At 34.1% G+C, this 12,987-nt stretch overlaps 3 protein-coding genes across 3 annotated transcripts; 1 reads left to right on the top strand and 2 right to left on the bottom strand.

The window, feature by feature from the left end:
* Positions 1 to 7,793: 7,793 nt before the first annotated feature.
* Positions 7,794 to 8,489, bottom strand: HELRODRAFT_171346 (hypothetical protein; the record flags this gene model as incomplete). Its single annotated transcript, XM_009018071.1, has 1 exon — positions 7,794 to 8,489. The coding sequence occupies one exon, from the start codon at positions 8,487 to 8,489 to the stop codon at positions 7,794 to 7,796; it is 696 nt and encodes a 231-aa protein (XP_009016319.1).
* Positions 8,490 to 8,772: 283 nt separating this feature from the next.
* Positions 8,773 to 10,579, bottom strand: HELRODRAFT_171345 (hypothetical protein; the record flags this gene model as incomplete). The annotated part of the gene is made up of 2 exons (XM_009018070.1): positions 8,773 to 8,887; positions 9,783 to 10,579. 2 exons carry the CDS (start codon positions 10,577 to 10,579, stop codon positions 8,773 to 8,775), a joined length of 912 nt encoding a protein of 303 aa, XP_009016318.1.
* A 1,395-nt stretch (positions 10,580 to 11,974) lies between these two features.
* HELRODRAFT_171344 (hypothetical protein) lies at positions 11,975 to 12,480 on the top strand (the record flags this gene model as incomplete). The annotated part of the gene is made up of 2 exons (XM_009018069.1): positions 11,975 to 12,000; positions 12,183 to 12,480. 2 exons carry the CDS (start codon positions 11,975 to 11,977, stop codon positions 12,478 to 12,480), a joined length of 324 nt encoding a protein of 107 aa, XP_009016317.1.
* Positions 12,481 to 12,987: the final 507 nt, after the last annotated feature.

Genomic DNA, 12,987 nt, shown 5'->3' with positions numbered 1-12,987 from the left:
TGACTGCATTTATCTTGTTTGTCTGCAGATGAATTTTTATGTCATCAACTGCGGAAGTTGCTGATGTAGAAGTTTGATTTTTTTATTGTAACTTTGTTACTTTAATTTTGTGAATTTTCTGGATTGATTTTCTTCCTATTTTATTTTAAGAAGTTTTGTATTTCAATTGCTGAATTGTTTTGTTTGCTTGTGATGCCTACGAATGATCATCAGTGACGGCGTTTTTTGGAGATGGCGTTTGATCCACTTATTTTTGTGTTTATTTTTTGCGATCTGGACACTTAAACGATGTCATTGCTGGTTTCGGTTGTTGCGTCTTCAGATTCAAGGTCTACACTTCCTGCCCACTTTCTTGAAAATTGTGTACTAGGTAGCCTTTTGTTGATTCGATCGTCACCAGGATTGACATATGATAGAACATCTGAGTTATTATTCGAAGTATCCACAAATGTCTGAGTGTGTTTAACTCTGCTGTTGTCGTCTGCTCTTCAAAGTACATTCAATGTCGTTGATGTTAAAGGTGAGATTGATGTTGTGGTTTTCTTCATGTGCGCGAGTGGTTTGGCTGAATAATATTGAATTAGTAACCGCTAAAATTAATACGCTACTTTTTTTATTTCTTTGTTCAAAATTGAAATTTATTAAATTATCAATAGGATATTTACAAACAACGTGATTTTATCTATAAGTCCGTTAATTTTAAGCGGATTCAATAGGAAAATACATTTAAACTATTTTCATTTTACACATAGTTACACATAATTCATTTCTTTTTCTGTGTGAGTAAAATGAATAAATTTAATCACTTAATTTAGATGTGTAATTTATTTTCAAAACTGTACGTTAATGCGTCTGTTTTGTTTTTAGTTTATTCTTTTATTTGTCATTTTGCTTGTTGTATAAGATTCTGCGTCTATGAAAGTCTGATTTATTAATTAATAAATCAAGACAGAAACGTGGCGCATTTAGAAAACCTTAGGGACGAGACGAACAAACAATTGCTGGGATAATGGATTTTTTTTTATAATATTTGATTATAAGTCTTAATAAACAACTGAGACAACTAAGAAAAATTATTGGAACTTTGGTTAATTTTATTTAATTTACATTACATTATAACTAATTTAATTTTCATTAAGCGATAAAACTTCTTTTGTAAAATAAATAGATAATTTGTATCAGTTTTTAAAAGGGTTTGCATAGTTTTGTGGGTCGGTCTGATTGATTGATTCTTTTTCTTTTGCGCCCACTGCCTCCATTATGGAGTTCATCGTCATCTTCATAATTTTCTTCCTCCTCGTCATCATCGTTTACTTCGCAAAACTCCTCACCGTCATCATCATCTTCCTCCTCATGTTCATCGCCATCTTCATTTACATACTCGTCGTTGTCGCAGACGACCTCATCTCCATCTTCGTCCACATTCAGGTCAACATCCTCACTATCATCATCATGCTCTGCATCATCATCGCAAATAATCACCAAGACTCTAAGATTTTAAAAATAAATCAGATCTGTTTAGAAAGGCAAACAGTTATGCCAAATCAGTAATTGCGAATGCAGTCACAGAAGATACAAAAGATAATGGACAAGAACACAGCGTTTGAAGTTTGGGAGGAATTAAAAAGAAATTTTGAAGCGTCAACTAAGGACCAACTGTTCCAAGTTTGTAGCAATTTTTTTTGATTTCAATTGGATAGCGGATGTAGATGTATCCGGCCAAATTGCATGATTGAAGACTTTATGGAACGGATTAAACAGTGGGCTTCAGGGATCGGGAGAAAATAAATTACCAGAGCTGCTATTATTATGCAAAGCGATGCAGATTCTCCCAAATAGTTTCCAAAACTTCAAATCAAGTTGGCTAATGCTAGGTGAAGAAAAGCATTCGATAGATGATTTAATCACTCATCTCTGTGTTTTCGAAAGAGAGATAAAGACTTTTCGCTTTTTGTCGACTAACGTGTCTTCTAATATTTCAATTAACGTTTCTTTAATAAACAATTATATTAAAAACAAACAAAGAGGTTTTTTATTTTAAACAGGTTATGAGCCCAGAACGCTTAATAAATTGTTTAGAGAAAAAGTTATTTTGAAAAAAAAGAGATTGCAATTCGTGACTAAAAGAACTTTTCCAGCTATCCGTGAAGCAAGAACATCAATTTTTTTTTTCCTTCAAAATGGACTCAAAGCTTCAAATAAAACAGTTAAGTTGCGCAGCCGATTAGCCCATTTGGAAACGTCGTGTTCGAGATTTCATGGACTACCATGAGGGCGCACTTGATGTGATTGATGGGAAGTTGTCAAAACCAGAATTACTAGAAAATCAAACAAAGCAACAGACAAAAGATTTTAAAAATAAATCGGATCTGTTTAGAAAGGCAAACAGTTATGCCAAATCAGTAATTGCGAATGCAGTCACAGAAGATACATACCAAAAGATAATGGACAAGAACACAGCATTTGAAGTTTGGGAGGAATTAAAAAGAAATTTTGAAGCGTCAACTAAGAACCAACTGTTCCAAGTTTGTAGCAATTTTTTCGATTTCAATTGGATAGCGGATGTAAATGTATCCTGTCAAATTGCAAGATTGAAGACTTTATGGAACGAATTAAACAGTGGGCTTCAGGCATCAGGAGAAAATAAACTACCAGAGCTGCTATTAGTATGCAAAGCAATGCAGATTCTCCCAAATAGTTTCCAAAACTTCAAATCAAGTTGGCTAATGCTAGGTGAAGAAAAGCAGTCGATAGATGATTTAATCACTCATCTCTGTGCTTTCGAAAGAGAGATAAAGACTTTCGACACAATCGATAAATCATCAAGGCAGAACGCCTTAGTTGTAAATGTTGGAAAGCCAAGTTTCAACAAATCAAGAGATTTCACTAAAAGGACAAAACCAGTTGGTAATTGCAACTATTGCCATAAACCTGGACACTGGGTTAAGCAATGTAGAAAGTGGGTCAATGATGGAAGACCTTCTAAAAATTCCAAAAATGCTTCAGCGACACCAAGAAAAGCATATGATAAAACATCAAATGTAGTTTTGTGCACGTCAGCCAGTAATCAAACACTGAGAGACAACACTAAGTGGTATATTGACAATGGAGCAACAAAGAACCTAACGAATAATCCAGATAATTTTGTTACTTTTGAGAAGTTTGTCGCACCATGTTCTGTTCAAGCTGCAGGAAAAGAAGTTCTTGCTGCTGTGGGTAGAGGAGCAATAAATATGCTGTCAACAGTAAATAACAAACAACAGTATATAAAACTCTCAGATGTCTGGTATATTCCAAATATAGGTAGAAACCTGTTTTCCATATTAGCCGCACAAGATAAAAATTCAAAAAACGGCAAGTTTGAATCTTATGCAACCAAATGTCAACTCACTATAAAGAACCGAGTGGTAGTACAAGGGACAAGACGAGTAGATGGTTCTTTGTATGAGGCAAACTTGATTTCATTAACTCCAGATACACCGGCTGAAGTGAATATAGTCAGTGAAAATTCAATAGTGCAGCTCTACCATGAACGTTTTGGTCATCAAGATAAACGCCACATAAAGAATGTTATAGAAAAGGAGTTAAACATTAAAGTTCATCTTGACAAGGATTTGTGTGAACCATGTCTCTATGGTAAAGCACATCGGTTAAAATTTGGCAAGAGAAATGCAACCAATAAATCAGGTGAACTACTATCAGCAGATGTTTGTGGTCCTTTCAGTACAGAATCATTTAATAGTAAACGATATTTTGTTGTTTTCAATGATCATTACAGCAAAATGAGGTTCATTTCTTTTCTTAGACACAAAAATGAAGTGAAACAGGCACTACAAAATATTTTGTCTCAAGCAGCGACTCAAGGTCATAAAGTAAAAGAATTTTTGAGTGACAATGGGGGTGAGTTTGACAACAAAGAAGTTCGAAACATCCTGCGCAGCCATGAAATCACGCAAAGACTAACAGCACCATATACACGTCAACAAAATGGTGATAGTGAATGTGAAAACAGAACAATAGTAGAAATGGCACGCACATTGAAGTACTCAAATCCAGATTTTGAATTTCCAGTCGCTATGTGGGCTGAGTTATGTTCAACTGCAGTATATTTACTTAATCGAACAGCCAAGTCGTCGATTGAAGATAAAAGCCCATTTGAAATTTGGACAGGTAAAAAGCCGAGAATTAACCATTTGAGAATAATTGGCTCTACATGTTTTGTTCACATACCTGATCAAAAACGTCAAAAAATGGATAAGAAAGCCATAAAAGGTTACCTTGTTGGTTACGATGGTGACGAACGCTATCGTATATGGCTCAAAAATCAATATAAAATGATATTCTCAAGAGATGTAGTTTTCCAAGAAAAACCTATGAAATGTACAACATCATTTGAACATCAGACTCAAAAAGATTTTACAACAGATCTTCAAATCAATTGCAAATCAGAAAATGACTTGAGTAGTAGAAATGAGGATTCAAAAGAAGAAATTACAGATGACACTGAGAAGATTATAGATAATTCAGTTAAAGTTCAACTCAGAGATAGGTCAAGCTTGCAGAAACCTAAGAAGTTAGATGATTATGTGATGAAGGCTGAGACATATTTATTAGATGTACATGAACCAGATACATACGAAGAAGCCATTCAAAGCAGGGAAAGTAAATATTGGAATGATGCCATGAATAATGAAATTAATTCATTAAACAAAAATAGAGCTTGGGAACTTTGTGAGCTACCCAGAGGAGCTAAAGTTATTCCATGTAAATGGGTTTACAAAATAAAAACCTTGCCAGACGGAAGTGTAGGTAGATACAAGGCCAGACATTGCGTACAGCATTAGCTATTTATCACGCTCCCTCGAGAACCCAACACCAGGAGATATAATAAAAGCAAAACGAGTGCTTAGATACTTAGCAGGAACAATCGATCAGAGCATTGTGTACAGATCAGACAGTACAAAAGGAGTTTTACAGTGTTTCAGTTATTCAGATTTTGGAGGCTGTAGAAAGACTGGACGTTCGACCACAGGTATTGCAGTGATATATGCAGGAGGCATAATATCATGGATTAGTCAACGACAGGCCATAGTTGCAACATCTACAACAGAGGCTGAGATCATCGCTGTGACAGAGGCTGTCAAAGAAATAATTTGGCTTCAAAGATTATTCAAATCATTACAGGTTGATTTGAAAGATGTGCCAATCTTGCAAGTTGATAACAGTGCTGCAGTCAAAATAGCTCAGGACCCACAATTTCATCGGCGAACAAAACACATTGACTTGAAGAACTTTTTTATTAGAGAAAAAATTCAAGATGGAACGATTGATATCACACAAATTTCAATAAGTGATCAAGTCGCTGATGTGATGACAAAGCCACTGGACAGAGTCAGACTGAAACTCCTGTGTGGACATATGGGACTAATGTCATAAAATGTTTTTAAACAAGGGAAAGTATTGAAATAATATATAATGTATATTATATATGTTTCAATATATTTATGACTTTCCATAGTTTCAGACAATCTTTTGTTATTTCTAACTTGACTAACTTGCACGTGTATGCTTTTCGCTTTTTGTTGACTAACGTGTCTTCTAACGTTTCAATTAACGTTTCTTTAATAAACAATGATATTAAAAACAAACAAAGAAGTTTTTTATCTTAAACAGTTTGATCTACTATTTTTTGTGCTTATTTTTTCGCGATTTGAACACTTAAACGATGTCATTGCTGGTTTCGGTTGTTGCGTCTTCAGATTCAAGGTCTAATCTTCCTGCCCATTTTCTTGAAGATTGTGTATGTGTACTAGTTAGTCTTTTGTTAATTTGATCGTCACCAGGATTGACATATGATAGAACATCTGAGTTATTTTTCGAAATATCCACAAATGTCTGAGTGTATTTAACTCTGTTTTGTTTCTAATGACTAATTATTTTATAGTGCCTTTGTAATGAGTATAACTTTTTTTTTCTTTTTATGAGCCATTTCAAACATTGTGTAGTCTCGTAAAATTGGTGCTCGGCTCGACAAATATAGGAATGGAGAATCTCTGATGAAACTATTCAAGAAGCTGAATATTATTTTATTTGTTTGTTTATTTTCATTATTTTTTATATATTTTTTTCGTTTTTCTTTGTTATTCACACTTGAACTTCCAAGGTTTTATGTTAGAGGCGTGTTAAGGAAAATGTATGTTATGCGCTTTCAATTCCATAAATAAATAAATTAATTATTAGAAATTTGATTTAACATGTTTTTGCTATTTATGCAGAGTAATAAATCAAGCACACTTCTTTTGGTGATTGATTGTTAGATGTTGGTAGGGTATAGGAAAATGTATGTTCTGAGCCCATAATTCAATATATAAATAAATTAATTAATAGAAAATTGATTTTAATTGATTGATATGATTTCTTCCATATTTAAGTTTGTAAGGGTATTTCCATGAAAATCCATTTATGCACCAATATATTGCACGGCCACCTACTTAGGTTTAGCATGAGTTCTGCATCGCGATTGTCTATACAAACTCAAAATGCTTTTGAGATGGCATCCCTTAATTTTGTTGAGATGATTTTAGTTGGTAACCCCCAAGCACGTGACTGCATTTATCTTGTTTGTCTGCAGATGAATTTTAATGTCATCAACTGTACATTAACTGCGGAAGTTGCTGATGTAGAAGTTTGATTTTTTTATTGTAACTTTGATGCTTAATTTTTGAATTTTCTGGATTGATTTTCTTCCTATTTTATTTTAGGAGGTTTTGTAGTCAATTGCAGAATTGTTTTGTTTGCTTGTGATGCCTACGAATGATCATTAGTGACGGCGTTTTTTGGGGATGGTGTTTGATCCACTTATTTTTGTGTTTATTTTTTCGCGATCTGGACACTTAAACGATGTCATTGCTGGTTTCGGTTGTTGCGTCTTCAGATTCAAGGTCTACTCTTCCTGCTCATTTTCTTGAAGATTGTGTACTAGGTAGCCTTTTGTTGATTCGATCGTCACCAGGATTGACGTATGATAGAACATCTGAGTTATTATTCGAAGTATTCACAAATGTCTGAGTGTGTTTAATTCTGCTGTTATCGTCTGCTCTTCAAAGTACATTCAATGTCGTTGATGTTAAAGGTGATGTTGATGTTGTGGTTTTCTTCATGTGCGCGAGTGGTTTGGCTGAATAATATTAAATTAGTAACCGCTAATATAAACGCTAATTTTTTTATTTCTTTGTTCAAAATTGAAATTTATTAAATTATCAACAGGATATTTACAAACAATGTGATTTTATCTATAAGTCCGTTAATTTTAAGCGGATTCAATAGGAAAATACATTTAAACTATTTTCATTTTACACATAGTTACACATAATTCATTTCTTTTTCTGTGTGAGTAAAATGAATAAATCCAATTACTTAGGATATTAGATGTGTAACTAATTTTCAATACTGTACGTTAATGCGTTTGTTTTGTTTTTAGTTTATTAAACTTTTATTTGTCATTTTGCATGTTGTATAAGATTCTTCGTCTATGAAAGTCTGATTTATTTATGAATAAATCAAAACAGATACGTGGCGCATTTAGAAAACCTTAGGGACGCACAAACATAAGCTGGGATAATGGAATTTTTTGATAATTTTGGATTATAAGTCTAAATAAACAACTGAGACAACTAAATAAAATTATTGGAACTTTGGTTAAGTTTATTTAATTCACATTACATTATAACTAATTTAATTTTCATTAAGCAATAAAACTACTTTTGTAAAATTAATAAATAATTGTATCAGTTTTAAAAAGGTTTGCATATTTTTATGGGTCGGTCTGATTGATTGATTCTTTTTCTTTTGCGCCCACTGCCTCCATTATGGAGTTCATCGTCATCTTCATAATTTTCTTCCTCCTCGTCATCATCGTTTACTTCGCAAAACTCCTCACCGTCATCATCATCTTCCTCCTCATGTTCATCGCCATCTTCATTTACATACTCGTCGTTGTCGCAGACGACCTCATCTCCATCTTCGTCCACATTCAGGTCAACATCCTCACTATCATCATCATGCTCTGCATCATCATCGCAAATAACCACCAAGACTCTCACATCCTCCTCATTCAAAATATCACCATCTTCATTACCATTATCATTTTCTTGAACATCGTCATCATCGTGTGCGTTTAGCACAACCTCGTCATTGTCATCATTTACGATAAGAACATCATCACCTCTAACTGTATCATCATTCAACTGCTGATTATTTTCATTTACAGGCTGAATAAAATAATATGCACCTATTACATCTTCAAAGTTATCGCCATCGTCAATATTCTCTGCTTCATTGTATTCGAAGATCGTTGGTTCCACAATGGCCACCGGCCGGTTTAGTCCTGCTTCATTGCATTCGAAGATAGTTGGTTTGACCATGGCCACCGGCCTTTTTTCATCGTGATGTCCGTTAGAAAACGGTATCCCTTTTTGTTGTTCAGCCATTTGAAAATTTATTCTAATCAAGCTTTAAAAAGATTTGTTACGTAAATTACACTCTTCACTGCTACTATGTGAAGCTATATATAATGTTCGAATTGCAAGCAAATGGATCTCATTAATATAACAACAAAACAACTTACTCAAAGTACCTACAACAACAAAGAAACATCTTTGTTAAAATGCCATATCAAGTTTTTTATTATTTTATTGCCGTTTCAACTTTATAACAGTCAAAAAATTAACTTAGTCTTTGTTAATGCTGTTTTGTTTCTAATGACTAATTATTTTATAGTGCCTTTGTAATGAGTATAACTTTTTTTTCTTTTTTATGAGCCACTTCAAACATTGTGTAGTCTCGTAAAATTGGTGCTCGGCTCGACAAATATAGGAATGGAGATTCTCTGATGAAATTATTCAAGAAGCTGAAACTTGGTAAAATATCTTCCTCCTCCAATGTAAGTCACTATTTTAAGATGAATCCACTGTAATTAAAAATGAAAACTTAAGTCATGCTTCAAAAACTATTTTACAACCAGGATCAAAGTCAATATTTGTAATCAAACTGAATTAAAGTCACTTTTTAAATGTTTTACAATCATAAAATCAAATTTGACACTTGTATTGATGCTCAATTAACGCCGACGATATTTTAACAAGTTTAATTAAGTTAATAACCAACATAATAAATTTTATTTCGACGTGTTGTTTGATAGAATCGTGTTTTAAAAGTGCATTCAAGGAAAAAAGTGAATGCCATCTTCAAAAGATATTTACAAGCGAATCGTATGAACGGCTTGTGTTACTGTTAGTGAACTTTTGGTGATCATGCACCAACCAGATTAACTGTGCCGAAAATGAGTAGATAAATAAATTAAATTGTAAATAAATAAATGAATGAATAATTGAATAAATGAGTGAACGAGTGAGTAAGTTAGTGAGTGAGTGAGTATGTTAGTTAATTTGCATAGGTAAGTGACTGAAATAGTTGATGATTGAGCAGCTAATTGATTAGTGAGTGAGCGAGTGAAAGTGTGTTGTATTAGGGCTTGGAGTTTTAAAAACGTTGACAACTTTGTCATGCACTAAATATTCATTAACAAATCCAACATATCTTGTATTATTTCAGTTATAAAATGAACAGCGAATAGTAACAATAATATGATACAACATCAACAACAAATAAAAGCATATTTGATATTTACTAATCAAACAGACACCTAACCTTTGAAAAGTAGAGCATAATTTAGTTGTTGTAGTTGTTGTTGCATCGCAAGAGAGTGAGTAATGGGGGGTGACCTGAGGGAGTTGCCATCGAGTGGATGTGCCGTTGGGGATGAAGAGGGAGAGAAAATGGGAGGGATCACTCTGCTGCCGTTGACGTGGATGGAGAGGTGGATGGATGAATGATCGCTTGTCAACAAGCTTCTATGTCTCCATGCATGTTGACAGGTGGAAAAATTAGTCACGTGATTCAACCCACTTGTTGAAACATCGTGTATGTAAATGTGGAGGACGCACGGTTTATCGGAGCTGGTCGTTGTTGCATTTGTCCTCTTCAGTAACTTGGATGGTTTTATTTTTGTTGTTTCGTTGTTTTGGGATGCCGTTCCTCCAGCAACCATGTTGTTGTTAATATTATTGTTGATGTTGTTGTTGATGTTGATGTTGTTGTTGGTGCTGCTGTTTGTAGAAGATGTCAAGTTAAATGTCAACAAAGCAACTTCAATTTGTTGTCCAACGCCAGCTTTGATGGTCATGTGACACACGAACAACCAATCATGTGTCGTGTACTGTTTCATTGACGAATGTTTGTTGGGTTGATGTTGTAGCAAATGTTGTTGTTGTTGAAGCTGGTGTTGTTGCTGTTGAATCTGGTGTTGTTGGCGTTGATTCTTTGTCCTGGCTAAAAGAATGTTTTGGAGTTTTGGTAGGTAAACCATCGTTGCTGATGTGTTGTTGCCGACGTCAACACTTTCAACAATGTTGCCGACACTCTTGATGTTGTTAACGCTGTTGTCATTAATGTTGCTGTCTATATCTTCGTTGTTGATGTGAAAGACGTTGTTGTTGTTTTTGTTGTTGTTTTTCTTCATGACGTCATTGAGTTGAAGAGTTTTGTTGCAGTGGTCAACATTCAGTGTTGAAGCTGTTGTGTGGTTGAAACAAGGTGGGTGTTTGTTGATGTGTGGTTCCTAAAATGTGGCTGTTTGTTGCTGCTGTTGTGTGCTTCAAATGTGGATGAACATTTTTGAATAAATTTCCGAACAAACCATTTTAATTAAAAAACAATTTATTCAATAAAAATTGCCATGTCGAAACTATATTCAGAATATAATTGAAAGAATGAATTGTCTTCAGGACGAGTGTGATGGCGGTGATTATGAGATGATAGTGAAGGTGATTACAACGAGAAAGATGGTAATTAAAACATTGATGAGGTCGTCACGAATGTTGTTGTTTACATTGCTTGTTGTTAGTTTACATTTATTCAACGCTCACAAATGTTTACATATTTGTTTACCCTGAAAAACAACAAAAATCAAAAATTAGACTAGATAACATGATATCATTGCAAAAACGAAACAAATTAAGAACAGTTAAAATTAGAATACTGCAGCAGAAACAACGAAACACTAACAACAAAACATTAACAACATCATAACAATAATTTCGATTGCAATAGCAACCCCATGTCATAACAACAACAACATTAACAACAATAACAAATTCAACAACAACCTCAACAACAATAACAATAGCTGCCGTAACAACCTCCACCAAGTTAGCCAGCAAATATGAAACCAACCAAAAAAAATAAGCAAACAAATAAACAAACAAATAAACAAACGAACAAACAAACAAACAAACGAACGAATGAACGAACGAACGAACAAACAATAAAAATGACCAAAGTGATGTTGCCCGGGTTAACAATGATGAATGGTTTTAAAAGAACGGTAAAGATGATGAGAGTAATGATAATAGTGATGACTACCTGGTGGTGGTGGTGATGATGAGTGTTATTACAATAAGAATACTGTCAAACACATTAAACAACAACATCGACACACTAAATAACATCAACATTTAGACAACATCAACACATTAATCAACAACATCAATATTTAAACAGCATTAACACACTAGACAACAATAAAAAACATTCAGACAACATCAACACATCAAACAACAACATCAACACTCAGGCATCGAGACATTAAATCACGACAACAATGTTAAAACGTCATCACATCAAGCTATTATGACTGACTACAGACACACAAGAACGGCCCTCACAATTCTTTGGCCATAACGAATGCTCATTTGCCCTCACTGTGATGGCTCCGAACTTTAAATACAATGTAAATAGAGGAACAAGTTTTAACTTCTATGGTCATGGCATTACGTATAACTTCATCCTCCAATGAAAGACGTTTTGATGAATTTAATTTGTTTACTAAAAAAGTCATCATAAAAAAACATGAAACATGACAACGTTAGGCTGTGGCAACATGTTAGCACGTCTCCATGCTAACGTATTTTCGCATCGTTTGTGGGAAAACATCTCTTTCAGAAAAATGAATACAGGGTATTTTACATCATCGTCCCAAACATGGCATGCTTAATTTACGACAGTTTACAAGCAATTAACTACTAATAAGTGCCCTATTGATAAACAAACAAACCAAACAACAGATATAAAACTCAGCAGATCAATTACATTTGCGAAAACATTCATGGAATAACTACACTACGTCCCGCAGCATTCCAACATTCCACAACATCACACAACGTCCCAACATTTCGTAACATCTTACAACATTTCACAACATTCAACAACACCCCACAACATTCCACAACATCAGACAACGTCCCAACATCCCACAACACTCTAACATCGCACAACATTCCACAACACTCCAACATCCCTCAACATTCAACAATATCCCTCAACATCCCGACACTCCACAACTTTCCAAAACATTCAACATGACATCTTTATCCGATCCCAAATAAACTTACAGATGATTAATAACATGTTTTACACACACAAGCACACATTCGCGCTGTTTAAAAATTAATATAAAATATTAATAGACTGCTAATATTATATTGTTATTAGTTGTGCTCATCTATCGGAAACCTACGGAATAACGAACACTTGACGATCGTTGGAGGCTACAACACTGGTGTTTGAAATAGAGAGATCTTTGAAGTTATAACACGGTTTGGGTAGTTATAAGAGTTCAAGGGTTACAAAAATATTATTAAACATGCAATACTAAACAGATTCACCAAAGCACAGAGGCATAAAAATACTTAAATTTTTGAACTTTTTATACAGAAACTTGGAATCGTCTTCAATTTTTTGCACGTACATATGCACAAGACAAAAGTGCACACATGCAGATATTCATGCACCCAAACATGCATACAAATGAACCAACAAATCAAACAAACGTAATAGGATTCCAACACACAACCAATAACAAGAAATCAC

This window comes from Helobdella robusta (genome assembly GCF_000326865.2).
Source record: "Helobdella robusta unplaced genomic scaffold HELROscaffold_20, whole genome shotgun sequence".
Taxonomy (NCBI): Eukaryota; Metazoa; Annelida; class Clitellata; order Rhynchobdellida; family Glossiphoniidae; genus Helobdella; species Helobdella robusta.
The sequence above is the reverse complement of the archived record's forward strand: the minus strand, read 5'-3'. Positions and strand labels throughout refer to the sequence as shown.